This window comes from Myodes glareolus, chromosome 25 (genome assembly GCF_982192425.1).
Source record: "Myodes glareolus chromosome 25, mMyoGla1.1, whole genome shotgun sequence".
Classification (NCBI taxonomy): Eukaryota; Metazoa; Chordata; class Mammalia; order Rodentia; family Cricetidae; genus Myodes; species Myodes glareolus.
The window spans coordinates 22,229,630-22,245,816 of NC_142050.1; the positions used below are offsets into that span (position 1 = coordinate 22,229,630).

General features: G+C 41.4%; 1 protein-coding gene across 1 annotated transcript in view; it reads right to left on the reverse strand.

Moving 5' to 3' along the window:
• The window catches only part of Iqub (IQ motif and ubiquitin domain containing), a 64,736-nt gene extending 49,609 nt beyond the window's left edge, over positions 1 to 15,127 (reverse strand). Inside the window, exons 1-6 of the mRNA XM_087901713.1 lie at positions 15,010 to 15,127; positions 10,170 to 10,573; positions 8,420 to 8,554; positions 3,899 to 4,060; positions 3,640 to 3,812; positions 2,807 to 2,962 (exon numbers count right to left, since the gene is read on the reverse strand). Coding sequence (XP_087757839.1) covers positions 2,807 to 2,962; positions 3,640 to 3,812; positions 3,899 to 4,060; positions 8,420 to 8,554; positions 10,170 to 10,569 — 1,026 coding nt within the window. The 5' untranslated portion in view covers positions 10,570 to 10,573; positions 15,010 to 15,127. The remainder of the gene's footprint in view (positions 1 to 2,806; positions 2,963 to 3,639; positions 3,813 to 3,898; positions 4,061 to 8,419; positions 8,555 to 10,169; positions 10,574 to 15,009) is intronic.
• Positions 15,128 to 16,187: the final 1,060 nt, after the last annotated feature.

Consider the following 16,187-nt stretch of genomic DNA (forward strand, 5'->3'; position numbering starts at 1 on the left):
AATTTTTAAAAAGAGCACAGACACTATAAAGTTATTGTAAATCTTCCTTCTGCTATTTCCTTGCTGTCTAGTGTTAAGCAATTAACCATTCTTTATACAATAGCAGTAGGTATAGGAAGTGCTTAGCCAAAGACTATTTCAATAAACTTTACAGCAGTTAAAAAAAACCTAATTGTCCCTAGCTTATAGAGTGGCTACCAGTTCATACACATATTTACAACAAAATTTGATTTTTGGAACATGTAGCAAGGAGGGACATGTATATATAATGAAAAACAGGTTAGAGCTCATGGTTCTCAACCTGTGAGTCTTAACCCCTTGAGTCACATATCAGACATTTACACTATTATTCAAAACAGTAGCAAAATTACAGTTATAATGTAGCAATGAAATAATTTTATGGCGGGGGTAACCACAACATGAGGAGCTGTATTAAAAGGTCACACCATTAGGAAGGTTGAAAAGCACTCGGCAAGACCATTATTGTATTTGGAAACACGGAGGAGAATTTTTCACTGTGTAGACCTTCATGTAGATTTGCACTAGATAATGTCTACCCAATAGAGTCTCCATGGCCTTCCTGAACATGAGCACAGGTGATTCCTCACAGTTAAAGACGCTGTGAAATTAATTGTCCCCTGGAATAATTAACCTTGGAGAGCAAGGAGAAAAATATTCTTTTATTCTCTGTTTTAATCCATCTGGTCACATCCGAATTTCCTTTGAGTATACGCCAAAGAATAATTGACCATTTTTTAAACCCCTCTCCCCAAAAACTAGAAGGTCCCTCTTGGAACACCAAAATCAATGTACTTTTGTGTGGAGAATCACTTGTAAAAGCAGTTAACAGAGTAGTGCTCAGACTAATAGTATTCATGGTATCTGGAAATTTCCACCAGTATGCATTCCTAGGTGCCACCTGTGAGCTGGTGAGGAACATAGGTCCAACACCGCAACATGCCCTTCACTGGATTCCAAAGTTAGAGTTTCTGAACCTTTTCACTAACATAAACACAATAACAATAAGATGACCCTAGACATAATATCATCAGAGTAAAGGGGAAGCTGACAGTCTAAAAGAGTCAATATTAAAAGAAAGTACATTTTGAAATTAAAAATAAGTAAGTAGGATATGTATTAGTAAGGGCTGCTTTTGAACTTGTTAAACTCATGAAGGCTCCAAAAGAAGCTTTTAAAATGATATAAAAACTCTCCCCCTCTTACGTAAAAAAACCAGGCAACATCAGTAGGCTGCATGTTTTGGGAATCTCTTGGACAGCCTTGGACAGCAATAACTCAACAGAGGGCTTCTCCTGTCTCGTACTGGGTAAGGGTTGTTCAGTGCTCTTTGGCTCTTACAGGGAGCACCATCAATCCCGATGAGAAAAAGTCATTAAGACTATATACTTATATTTGTGCAGAGAATGGCATCCATTAGAGTATTTTTAAAGGCAAATGGTTAATAAGACGATCCCTTGGGGCTTTTTCATACATTCATATTGTTATTTTAGCCATTTCCCTCCTCCTGTGTTACCTCCCTGCGTCTAGGGAGCCTCCTCTTTCCCTTCTTATCAGATCATTTGCATCTTCATATTCCTCTTTAGCCTCCTCCTACCTCCTTCAGTATTTACCTCTCACCCCCTCCACAGAATTCCCCCCTTTCCCATTTCCCTGATCAGAAAAGCTGTACCCTGGTATGCCCCTCTTACGGTTCTCCATTCCCACCGCACTGCCAACAGTCCCAATTTACTCTCTCTGCAGTTACTGCAGACAATGTCCTCACATCTGAAGTTCTGGAGCTGGGGGTTTCCAATGAAAGAGAACATACGTTTGTCTTCTGGATGTAAGTTACCTAACTCAATATGATCTTTTCGAGTTGTGATTGCCCTTGGTTACCATCCAGAGGTGGAGAGTACACCGCTTTTGCTGAAGACATTATACAGTACAGAAACGGGATCCAAAGACCCCTGAGCTGAAACTGACCTGAAAGCTCTCTCCCTGCAGCCTAGCTTTTATGGTACCAAGAGGCATCATACTAGCTTCCAAAGAAGGGAAATAACCAACAATCCTACCCAGACAGGCCTATGAATCACAACAATGAGAAACATGCTATGACAACCCCAAGAGTGCAATAACAGCACACATAAATTGGTGGCAACCAAGAGCCTTCTAATTGGATTTAAGACTTGCCCAACAAGAGACAGACCATGCCTTGTACTGGAAAATAGATAGATAGATAGATAGATAGATAGATAGATAGATAGATAGATAGATAGATAGATAGATAGATAGATATTTGACTTATACCCAAATGATGATAGATGATAGATACTTTTCTAAGTTATCTATAAGAGATCAATTAGGCTGGAAGTTAAATGATGAAAAAAAGATAAATCATCCAAACACTAAAATATTGGAGAGATTACATAAGTATCAGAGAAGTTAAACTGCCATGCCATACTTGACTTCAATTCGTCATAGAAGCCCCCATTTGACTGTACTGGCATAAGGGAAACCAGTAAGGGACAGAAGAGTTGAAAAGTCTAAAAACGGCTAAAGTCTACACAAAAACACCTAAGGACAGTCCTTGGGCAATAGGGAGAATTAGCAAAATTTTTAATTCTGGTTATTGATATGGAGTCTGGTTATTTATATGGAAAAATACTCAGGATGACTGTGCTTAGGAGCCCTAGAACGCTATTCATGCTGCTCTGCCTCGAGTTGCCATGGCTTGGGAAAATGCACAGAGAAGAACAGGCTTATACATCTAATTTTCCGGGTCCGACCCCAGTGAACACTAGATTACCGCGTTCAGCCGTCGAGCATGGAACTCTGCTGCTGTAAAGTATCTTCCCGGCTTGAGAAGTTTATCGGTCATGTTTGATACATACACACCAATTGCATTCATCTGAGTGGATGTTGTGTTTGCAGTCTGCTGCATCTTTTTCCTCTGAAAAGCTGTCTAAAATAAAAGCATTAAAAATAAGCACCTACTGCATAATTCCTATTGTAAAGAAAATCTTCCAAACGTCTGTAAGTGAAAAGGGTGTTTCTATGTGTTTACATTACTCTTTCTTTGTTACATTACTTGTCATACAAATAATGATGCAGGTGTAGATAAAGTCCTGAATGAGGATGTATTGCACATGAGCACAGCCATGCCAAGGACCCAAGGTCTCAGACCCACAGAAATGACAAAACCTTCCCCAGGGCAGACGCAGGGCCTTCCCTTGGTCAAAGTAATGATTTGGACAGTGTGTGCAGCAAACATTCACCACAGCTTCCTCCTCCCAGGTGACTGCAGCCTGACACTGCTCCCCAGGAGACCCCTACAGATTAGCTGACTCCTTCTTCAGCCGTATATAACAAACAACCTTCTCCTTCCACAGAGGATTCTGTGTTCCATGGTATATAATACATGACCAAGTTTCCGGGCAGCTGGTGAATCTCCATCAGAGCGTATGATGCACCACCAGAACTCCACTTTTCTGTCTTTTCTTCATTACCTGTCACCCCAGTAAGGTCAATCCCAAAGTTGTTCAGGTTGTGACACAATTAGAAAATTTGGAGGGAGTCATACAGTATACAATTGTTGATTATATAATGTCACCCACATAAACAGGACAATAAAAACATTACCTGGGTGTCCCTACAGAAGAGAGAGGACTTCTTATGAATCTTTTTGGGTACAGTTTGTGTTCCAGCATTGTGGTATTCTACTCCTGTTATTTTATGTCTAAATCCACCAAGAAATGGTTTGTGGAAGTCAGATTTTACTATCTCAACAGCTACCTCCTCGTAGCGATCGGTGCCTGAGGAGAAGAAAACCAACACTGAAAGGAAAGTTCAACGTAAGGACGCTCTGAAATGCTGTCTGCAGAGACAGCAGAGGACTCACCAGTCTGGACGGTGACAGTGATGATCTTGGAGCCCTCGCTCAAGCCTTCCACTCTTCTGACTGGATATTGCTCAGGATGTGTGGAAAATATCTCCAACTGGACAATTTCTCGTGGTTTAATTCCATATTGTATTAGACTCTCATTGTTCCCAACGATTATTCCTGAGAAAATGAAAGTGTTGAGATGTTTTATGGTGAAGCAATGGTCGTTTCTGTTCATATTTACTTTAAATTGAGAAAATTGTGTATGTTTAAGTTGTACCACATGATGTTTCGATCAACATGTGCCCAGGCTATGAAATGGTTAAATCAAGTGAATAAATCCAATACCTCACACACATATTTTACTGTCTTAGTAATTTTCAAGTATATAATACCTGCTGTTAACTATAGTCACCATTATATACAGTAAGCAGGCAGGCATTCCTACTTTAAGGAAATGGAAAATATCAAAGATGCTTGTAGGATCACATGTCAGTAAATTACTAGATGCAGTATTAGTGATTTCGACCTCATTTTATAATGTTAGTACAGAAAAGTCCACAAGACAGTGACTGTAGTTTAAAACAATTTAATATTTTGTATACGTAACTAGAAAAGAGGTAAAGGGATGGAAATTTTAATTATCTTGCTCTAATTGGTTCATATTTTACATCTTGTTGAAGCATCATGCCATATGACATAAATATGCATGTGATTATATATCAATGAGAAATAAATTCAGTCATGGTGGCCCATGGTCGTAATCTTAGCAAGGGAGAGGCTGCTGAGGCAGAAGGATCACTAACCTGTGATCCTAAGAGTTCAAGTACAACCTAAGCTATATAGTGACTTCTAGGCTGGGTTACAGTGTGAGACTCTGGCTAGGAGATGGAGATGTGAATTACGCGATTAACTCTGCACAGTGTAGATGCATCCCATAATCATCCTGTGTCCCATAAGTAGGTATAATAAAATGAAAAGAAACAAAACTCCATAATAGGAATAGTTAGTGTATTTATTAAGAAGTAATGCAGCATTATAAATGGAGCTACTTACCAATCCTTCGGAATATATAAACATAAAAATATAAATATTTAAATTATATAAACACTTGAAAATAAAGCCATCCTCTAGTATGAGCAGAATCACGTACCATTTTCTGTTTACTCTTCTGAAAGGACTACACAGGTCATGTCCAAATGGTCGCAGCGTGATCTGTCTCTCTAGGAACTGGAATAGCAAGCAAGCAGATCCCCGCGCTAGCCAACCCACCCTCCAGTGTAGAAAAGAGTTGGCTTAGAATTCTGAGGAATCACTCCCTTGCTTCTTCTTCCAACAGAGTCATATGCAATGAATGTCAGATGGAGTCAAGCTTCACTAGACATCACTTCATGCTCCTGTTAACATTGCTTCAACTCGTACTCATTCCTCCCTGCTGGGCACGAACACTGGTGTACTCAGTTAAGCAGCTAATATTTTCCTGGTTTATGGGATATAAAAATACAACAAAGGACTGAGAACAGTCCAGTTGGTAATGTGCCTACTGCACAGCATGAGGATTTGGCTTCACGTTCCCGGAATGCACTCACATCTGTAAGCCGGCAGTGGCAAGGAGGAGTCTGGTTCTTGCTTCCTAGGTGGTCTAGTCAAATCAGCAGACTCCTGGTTGAATGAATCTCCTTGTGACAGGTTGAACAGTGACATCAAGAGGAGGCCACATCCTCATCCTTAGGACCTAATCTTCCAGAGCAACAATGACTGCAGACTTGAGCAAGGACTTGAAATGGAGAGCTAATCCTCACTATATAGCTGTGTCCTGAGTCACATATGCCCTTGCTAGAGAATGGTAAAGAAAGACTTGACTCAGAGGAAAGGCGATGTGACAGAAGCTAGGTGAGATCTTGAAACATGAAGGGCCAGCTTGTTGGGGTTTCTGTCCCACCTGATACCCCACAGCTGGCAAGCCCCAAAGAAAATCATAGAGAGGGCTCTGTAAGATTATAAACTTATTGGCCCATTAGCTCAGTCTTATTATCTCTTGTAACTTATATTAACTCATTATTCTTATCTATGTTAGTCATGTGGCTCAGTACCTTTTCTAGCGGGGCAGGTTACATCTTGCTTTTCTGTGGTCTGGGCAGGAATGGCGGAGGGAGCTTCCTGCTTCCCAGAATACTGTTCTCATCGCCCCACCTCTACTTCCTGTCTGGGTGACCCATCTATACTTCCTGCCTGGACAATCAGCATTTATTTAAAACATGATTGACAGAATACAGACAATTCTCCCGCACTAAGATCTGTCTAAATGTGTGTGCCTTTGGAAATGGATGAACAACCAAGGAAACACTCAATGCCAGGCCTGCAACTCTAGAAGCAGGAATATTAAGCAAGAGGATTTCCCTCCAGATACCCCAGGTAGAGAGCAGGACCACAGACATCTTAACTTGGTCCCACTGAAAATGACATGGGACCTCCACCCTCCGGAATTGTAAAGGAAATTTACTTTGTTACTCTAAATTATATTAATCATTACAGCAGCCTTGGAAAATTAGCTCAAGTTCCCTGAGCTCTCTTCATTCCTACGTTCTTTTCTAGAGTGGGCGCAGACCCATCACACTTGAGCTACAGTTCTCCTGCTGAGAGAAAGCACCCATTTTTCAGGATGGTTGGTTGGCACAGAATCTCACCTTTTTCTCTTTGCTGCTGACATGAACTTGCTACCCAGAAGATGTACTGGTAACTCTAAAGAAGAATGATCGGCCACAGAATACCAAGGACAGAGTTCCTCGGTATCACTATCCTTTACCTTATCTCCGAGCCCTCTGTGGCCTCCGATTTTAAACTTCACATTTGAGCTAATATCCTACAGTTTAAACTTCCCTCTTTGGTATCATACGTTTCGAACTCAGTCACTTCTTACCACATCGACTTCATAGGAGTTCACTGAGTTTATTTTCCAAATAGTAATAGTATATAGCTCCCTCAAAGAGTTGCTGTGTAAATTAAACGATGAAATAAGCAGAATATCTTATAGAAGTATTAACGCATGCTAAGGACTCAACCATTGTGATCGTCATCATCATTGTTGTTGGTAATCACTCTATACTTCAGCTTGGTCTGCCCAATCAACCTTAATTGGTCATTTCAATACATCCTAACGTTTGGTGTTCATTTTTTATGGACATTTTTTTTCACTTCTTTATTCATTGTGTGTATATTTGCATGCACCCATGTGTGTGCACGTCGTGGCCCAGGAGCGACAGAGGACAGCCTGAGGAAGTCAGCTCTCTCCTTCCACCATCTGGTCCCAAGAACAGAGCTCACGTCGTTTTGAAGACCTGGTATCATGTACTTGGACCTGTTGTGCCATCATACCACACCTAGGCTTTTAATTTTTAATTTAGAACTAAATTTACTCTCTGGAAACTTGTTATAGCATCTTTATAAGTCAATACAAAAAAAACTTTTAGTGAAAACAGGATTTGTTTATATGTGTCCAATATAAACATAACAGCTATGCTAACCTAGTAGACTATCCAGTCACAAAGAGTTTGTCTAATTACCACGTGAGGCTGAATAACTTAAGTAGAGAGTCTCAACAACTTCCACAAAATGGAAGTAAATTTTACATTGTGAAAATTTCCTTAATGTATAGAAAACTCAGAAACGATAGTTGTGCTCTGTCTTCTTCATCGCCCATTTTCATCCAGTCTTATTTCCCCTCCACTCACTCAAAAGCTCACCAAGTGTACCCATCCGTTTGAAACTTATTGCTCAATTGACTGAAACCCCCTGTAGCCACCCATGTTCCTTTCTCTGTAATATTCAAGTCTGAGTGAATAATGGTCCTGAAAACACCTCCGTGGTACTCCGTGGTACGTGGCAACCACCCCCGTGCAATCCTTCCCTGCTGGTCTGTAAATGACTTGAGGGCACAAACCATGCTTCGTGATTCTGAGAATGTAGAGTTTTATCCAAAGGATGTAGACTAAAACATTTACAGAAATATGTTGAATGAACTAATGTATAACCACATTGTAATAGTGAATAGTAAATATTTAAGATAGTTTTTTGTTGTTTTGTTTTGTTTTGTTTTTATTGAGCTCTACATAATTCTCTGCTCCCCTCCCTGTCTCTCCCCTCCTCTCCCAAGGTCCCCATGCTCCCAATTTACTCAAGAGAGCTTGTCTTTTTCTACTTCCCATGTAGATTAGATCTATGTATGTTTCTCTTAGGGTCCTCATTGTTATCTAAGTTCTCTGGGATTGTGATTTGTGGGCTGATTTTCTTTGTTTTATGTTTAAAGACCACTTATGAGTGAGTACCTGTGATAATTGTCTTTCTGTGTCTGGGTTACCTCACTCAAAATAATGTTTTCTAGCCCCATCCATTTTCCTGCAAAATTCAAGATGTCGTTATTTTTTTCTGCTGTGTAGTACTCCATTGTGTAAATGTAAGATAGTTTTAAAATCAAAAGTCTTCAATAATTTCTGTTAAAACCAGCAGAGTCTTGATAAATGTATTAGCCTTCACACTTACCTGCATGTGTTATTTGCAGTACATAATGCGGGATACGTAATAGGCGTGCAAAGTGCTCCTTGAGGAATCTAAACGGAGCATCAACTCTAAAAGGCATTATGATCTCCTGGGCTGCAGAAACAAGTACGATTTTTACTGTAAGCAAAAAGAGAAAAAGATTGAGCATCGTCAATCAGCAGGGATCGGTGACCTGTCTCTAGTGAAGGGGGAAGCAGGACACGGTTGGGTTTGGTTTTAATCACTATGCGTGTGGTTTAAGCTACAACATCAGGAATTACTGAAATATCCAAAATGGCACCAAAAAATTCACATGGAGTAACTAATTTGAGAGCTACTGGATTCTGTCTGATGAGACTGGCTTGCGTCATCGTCTCAGCCGGCTCCTTGCCGTTTCCGCCTTGCAGGCACAGCATGCAGCCGCATCTGTGCAGTCTCTTCCGAGCTCTAGAGCTGCATTTCGCCAAAGTCAGCTGCTGCTCACTTTCAGGTAGGATAGAAAGGCAGGGGAAGGGCAGGGACATGAGAGAGAAAAGGAGCCCCTTGCCTCTCAGATGTCGTCTTTTGGGTGAGAAGCAAGGATTCCAGTACAATTCAAACTGCTTACAGCCTTTCTGCCCGCCCGCCCAGCTCCACGCCTACCGGCCTAAGAATCTCGCCAGAACACCCTTATGTAGAGAAAGCTCACACACTGAATGAACCCCTTTATGCAATCCTACTGGCTCCTGCTTCTTTTTTGTCAGACTATAATTCCATCCAATATATCTCTGAAACCATTCTATAATCTCACTTAAAAAGAGAGAGAAAAGGAAATAAGTGTTCTTTGGCAGCCTTTTGAAGTGTAACTTGAAAGCCACAAAAATGGTATATGTGGCAAATGGTAAGACAGTTAGGATTCTGCTCCAGAGTCTGTGCCCATGCTGTTAGGTGCAGCTTATTTGACCCCCAAGCGCCTCTCTTTCCCCTAACCTTCACGCTTAAACCCTGCAGTGAAATATCTTTAATAAATTCTCCAACTCTGAACCATCTTGGCTTGTTCTGAAATTTTTTTTTTCCTGTGTTGAAGTTATGGACCCTGGTTTTGCCTTAAGTTGAATGAGGTCCTTAAAAGATTGCAGGAGCTCTTTGGATGCTGAGGAAGACGGTAGGAGCTGTCTCTGCTCCTCTTTGCTGTTACTACTGTTAAATCAGATCCCATGTTCTTTTTGCAGGGAGCAGCGATGTAATCGTTGTGTTGCTGCCCACCCCCCCCACCCCCACCCCCACCCCCCCCCCACCCCACCCCCCACCCCCCGCTTTGGTACCAAGCGCTGACAACACCTGCAAGACGTCCACGTTGTTCTACGTATGCCATTAAAGCTGACCTACAAAAAAAAAGCCTAAATGTCCTTTCCTGGACTGTGTATGTGGTTTGGACCTGCCAGAACCAAACAAACGTAAAAGCATCATGGTATGTAAGGGAATACCCCATTCAAGTGAGGATCCCTTGCTAGCTATGAACAATTAACTCCAAATCTTCAAGCCAAACAAAAATACAATAAATGTACTCAGAACCTGTTCCCATTTTTCAAGGTTCCTAAATATATTTCATAGCTATTCTATTTGAAATACACACACACACACACACACACACACACACACACACACACGTGCGCGAATTTTAAACTGAACATTTAAACCTTTCAATTGAAGCTAAACAAAAATTACCCTTTGAAACCAAGAAATAAAATGTCTGGTCTCCTATAGCTACTACCTGTTGCTGAAGATTCTTTTATTGATGCCTGCAGATTCTCCTTGATAGTTTTTATTTCACTCAGAAACGGCATGGATCCCTCTTCTGTACTCTGAGATTCTGGACGTTTCTGTTCTTCCCAAGATTGCGGCACGCTTTCAGCGGACACGACCTCTTCCCTGGGTTTGGCCTCAGACGATTTTGCAGTTAGGGTGCTGCGTTCACTTCGTGTCTCTGTGGTTTCCTCGCTCTCGGTTAAGAACTCGATTTCAGACTCTTGGTCCACAGTAATATCTGACTCTTCGGCTTCTTCTGAAGGCTGAGGGATGCTGATGATATCGGCAGTCGCTTCACTGTCTGCCGTGGAGGCTGCGGAGGCTGCCCTCTTCTGAGGCTCGACATGCTTCTCCGGGTCAGACATTTTCCTGAATTAAGACAAATAGTTAAAGTTACTCCACATAGAAAAGTTTCTCGCCGCACCTGGACAGATGGCTCTGTGGTTAAAGGCACTTGCTGATCATGCAGAGGACCTGGGTTTGGCTCCCCAGCACCACAAGGTGGTTCTCGGGGGTCTGAAACTTCAGCTGCAGGGGATTTGACGCCTTCTTCCGGCATCCACGAATACCAGACACACATGTGGTATGCATACCTAGACGCAGACAAAGCTCTCGGGTGCCTGAAATGCTGATCCTTATATTTTAAGATTTATTTTCTTACTAGTGAGAGGGGTCCGCTTAAAGCACATATGGGGTTTTAATTTTAAAATTACTGAAATTTAAAAAGAACAGAGAACCTTAAAATAGAATTTGGAATATGATATTCTCAAAACATTTGGGGAGAAATCTTATTCCTTTCTTATCAATGACGCATACCTCTTTAAGAAAGGACCTGGTTGGTTTTGGTTTGGAGCTTTTTTTTTCTTCTTCAAAATATAAAACTAGTGTGGTATTAGTGCTTCTAGCAATTGAGAGGATTAAAATTTTCAAACAAAGAGCCAGATAATGTACCCTGGATTAAAAAACACACTGCATTAGCTCCACTCTCACAAATAGAAGCAGAGACCTCAATGACCTCTGACCCCGAAAAAGAGATCTTATCAAATGTAGGACGTGCAGCAAGGCAATTGGAGTCAAAGTTGCAGTGACCAAGAGCTTGAACTTGAAACTGCAGGGATGCGTGGGTTGCAAGTTTGTTTAAATGATGGAACCTAGTCTCCAGGTCACCGGGGTCTCCCTTCAGAAGGTGTTGAGGTGGTTATGCTAGATTAATATCATAATAATATGCTAGATTATGCTAGATAATATCATTATCCTGAGATTAATGTTTTCAGAATGAAACGTGGTTTGTTTCACTCACAGTCCTGAAGAGTGAAAGTCTAAGCAAGATGGTGCCAGTCTGGCAAGGGAACCTTTCTGTCTGTACCACCTCACGTCAAATGGCACCATGGTAGCAGGAAAGGTCTTGGGACTGCCAGTGCCATTCATGTGAACCTGCTAAGATTTGAGGAAAGATCTGTCCCACTGTGTGCTGCTCGTCAACCCTAGAAGATATACAGTAATTTCACAGAGACTGTCCTGTATTTGCAAGTCAAAACACGGCAACGATTTCGACTGGGGTAGAGAGGACACATCCAGCAGGTTACCTATCGTCTTCGCTCAGCTAGGACAAGCTGCTAATTACTGTCCACTCCTAACACTCCCCATATGCCTGTCAACGCACTCCGTTTGTATACACAAGTATGTTTAAACACTCACTGCAGCACATTTACCGTGTGAAGGACCAAGCATGCACCTCACGAGAGGAACTGGGCAGGGCTCGGAAGCTCCAGCCTGAGGAGGTACCTATGCATCCCAGCTCCAATTTGGAAAGATTTTTGAAAATAATTTTTAACTTTCTAAGTTTTTTTTATAATTTCATAATACAAGTTATGAACAAGGATATAAAGATAACTGTCTTCTAATTCTAATTTTTGCCACCAACTATTTGGGGTTTTGTGGTGAACAAGTCCATAAAATGTATTTGATATTTAAAGTATAAAATTGAATGTAAATTCCACATTTTTCATCTCAAATGCCTATTCTAGCTATATAAAAGTTCATTGAATTGTATAGACTTTGGGTGATTAATTTGGACCTATGATGTTTTTAATTACAAGTTTTTAAATTAATTTTACAAAATTATTATCAAGTTGATTTAATTTTAAAAAATCATAATGTTCTTAAAAGAAAAAATAAAGCTACTAGAACAGAAAGGGATAAAATAAACAGTAATATTGTTAATACTATAGTTTTATTTCTCAGTGTCAAGCAACATAGTTTTACAAATAGTTCATAGATAAATTTATAATTGGAAGCATATATCTTTAAATATATAAACATTTTTGCACATTTTAAACATTAATACAGTTTTACTTGTTTTCCACTCAATATATCCTTAACAGATATTGTCCTGGAACCTTCTTTGTAGGCCAGCTGGCCTTGAACTCAGAGATCCACGTGCCTCTACATCCTGAATGCTGGGGTTAAAGGCGTGCACCACAACTGGCCAGCCTATACTTAACATTTTTGAACATCAATTTCTACCTCGTTTTTTTCAGCAGTTGTGTGGTAACTTCACTGCAGAGCTAAGAAAGCCACATTATATTCTGTTCTTGCTCTGCTGAAGAACATTTCAACTGTCTCCAATTTCATACAAGTAAAAAAGTAGGGATGTAACAAAGGTACATCATCTCTATTCACAGGTTAAACCTTCTGTAAAAGAAGTTCCCATAATTAGGGGGAACATGTCAAAATACACGCAGATCTCCATTAAGTTCCATCAAATGATTTTTTTAAAATTAAGTATCATATTGCTGCCCCACTGATATTTCTTTTCATCTTTGTATTTAAATATCCCTTTGTTGTATGTTATAATTGTACCAATTGTGAACTTGATGTTATACTGTCTTTTATTTTTTTTTTCTGACACAGGGTTTCTCTGTAGCTTTGGAGCCTGTCCTGGAACTAGTTCTTGTAGGCCAGGCCGGCCTCGAACTCACAGAGATCCGCCTGCCTCTGCCTCCCAAGTGCTGGGTTTAAAGGCATGCGCCATCACTGCCCAGCTGTTGTATTTTGTTTTACTAGACTCAAATTTTGGATTCTTTCGTCGTGAAATTTATGAACCTTTTTGTTTATGACCTTTCAAATCTCACGATGTGCTTAGACACCTTACCTCTCATGAAGCATCACTACCCACATGCATCCACACAGATGTATGGAACATATTTCAGAGTAGGGGATACCTATGGGAAGCTATCCTGAGATCTGCTGCGTGTGCACAGACCAGTGGGCCCTTATGTCAGCTTCACCTACATGGCACATAGACTTTGAACACCTCTGGAGGATGAATGGGTGGAGAGGAGGGAAACGGCGAGGTGAACGATGTTTGCGATTCCATTTTTCATTGTTAGAGCATGTGACTTGAATAAGAATGGCCCTATAGACTCATATACGCGAAAGCGTAGCCAGCAGGGAGTGAAACTCTGATAGAATTAAAAGGATTGCAAGGTGTGGCCTTGTTAGAGGAAGTGTGTCACGGGAGGTGAACTTTGAGGTTTCAAAAGTTCATGCCAGGCCCCCTTCTCTCTCTCTCTCTCTCTCTCTCTCTCTCTCTCTCTCTCTCTCTCTGCCTGTGGATCAGGATGTAGCTCTCAGCTACTGCTTCAGCACCTACCTGCATGCTACTATGCTCCCTGCCATGGTGATAATGGACTAACCTCTGAAATTGTAAGCAAGGCCCCAGTTAAATGCTTCCTTTTGATAAGAGTCTTCACGGTCATAGTCTCTCTTCCCAATAGTAGAACAGTGAATAACACAGACTGTCACCCTGTTTGGTGGAGGTGCAGACCTCTTGACACAGCATAGTAGTATGGAATGAAGGCTGGTCTTAAACTTGCCATTCCTTGCATCATCTCTCCAGCGCTAAGAGGCATGTATCCTCCAGAATGAAGACTTTTCCTCATTTTTATATATTATCTCCTCAAAAAGGTTTTAGTCTGACGTTAAAAATAAAACACAGAGTCAGATGGTGGTGGCTCAGGAGACAGGCAGGCGGATCTCTGTGAGTTCGAGGCCAGCCCCGTCTACAACAGCTAGTTCCAGGACAGGTTCCAAAGATACAGAGAAACCCTGTCTTGAAAAACTTACATAAATAAATAGATAGACAGACAGACAGACAGACAGACAGACAGATAGATAGATAGATAGATACACATAAATAAATAAATGCACAATAGTTATTAAGATTGCATATTAAAAAAAAAAAAACTCTGCCTCTTTACCACTAGGGATTTCAATGCTTGCCATTTAAACCTGCTGCATCTGGAATACTAGTAAGGCCGAAGGCCTGTCTCGCCTTCTATGAAACAGGCCTACTTTAGCTTTCATTGGTTGGCGAGATGACGAGGTGAGAGGAATGAGGAAAGCAGTGTGCCTGGTGAGGGACGTCTAAAGGCCCTAAATTCCTTGCAAACGGGAAACGGCCGCCACATTAGGCCATCGAGGCACCTTCTTCTCCCCTAGCATTGCCATGATCACCATGATCAGAACCAGGAGGTAGGATGATGTACGCCTCTCATCTTGACCCTGTTGACTGAAGATATCAAATCGGGGGCAAGGGGAGAGAGGAAGTAGCTAGAGAAGGGGCAAAAAGAAGTGTGATGCTTTGTAAGGTTTTTGTTCTTCAGTTGAGAAATCGCATCTCCTGACCAGATAGCCCTGTTGCCCAAGTGAGATGGGCACCCCTGTAAGGTCCATATACCAGAGTCGCCCCCACTTAGAATCAGCAGTCATCTAGAAGAGGGACGCCAAATGTGTCCCCTTACCTGATCAAGAAACACAGCTATTACAGACCAAGAGGTTTCTCCTGTCCTCAGAAGCAGCCCTTCCTGCTTAGGTGTTCTGTTGCTGGCCGGCCGTATCCTAGCAACTGGCAGCTTCCTCTGCCAGGGCATCGCTTCTCCGCCCTCCCTCCCGCCCCCCGCCACCCACCCCCCTCACGCAGTCGCAAAGCCAGCAAGAGCAAAATGGGAGAAGACGAAAGTGAATACCGTTAGCTGTCAGAAACCTAGACCTTAAGATGACCTGAAGTTAACCTTTCTCCTCGGGAGCGCTTACAGTTTGAAAACGCGGTCTGTAGCCATCTAAACCCACGGGTTATTTTCTTTTAAAATGCAAATACGAACACTGAAAGACAGGTATGATGAAAGAACCCAGATTCACAACGGTGAGTGCCTACTTTCTTTTGTCCAGTTTCGAACCCTGTTGTAGCTTCCTGGCAGCCGGAGAGACAGGAAAAGAAGAACTATTAAATACTCTTTATGAGTCAGGAGAAGCTGAGCTTTTGTTTTCCTATCCTCAAATTCTCCAAAGTTTTAAAAGCACAGTTTTGGAGAAAAGATCAAATATGTTCCCTGCAGAAGCTTCCTGTGGTTATCTCCTAATAGTAGCCAATGTTTAGCAAGTGTTGTCATTAAGCACCGTATCTGTATTTCCAGGAGTCAAGGCAAAGGTTCTATTGGGGCACTGGTATTAGCACTATTGCACTATTGAGAAAAATAAAACACACAAAGATTTAATGAGAGGCAGGATTAAACCCAGCCCGGACTTTAAACCCCTATTATGTGCTACTGTGTTTAACATCCTTTGACATCTAAAGAGATTAATAAAACTAAAAACTTTGAATACAGTCCTTGTCCTCATTCACACTGGCCATTGTCTTCACGTCTTTATACCTTGTTACTACAACCCCACTTTTTGGTTTTGGTTTGTTTTGGTTAGCTTTTGTGGTTGTTTTAATTTATTAGATTTTAAAATAATACCAATCCAAGTTCCCCCTCCCTCCCGTCCTCCCATTCCATCCACACACCCTTCCACCCTACCCTGTAGTGTCCTCCTGTTAGGGACAGTAATGAAAACACTATGGTTAGGAACAGAGATTGGAAATGGGGCAAAAAGCAGGTAGCAGAAAGGTTCACATTCTTTCCACTGTTAAGCGTAGCCT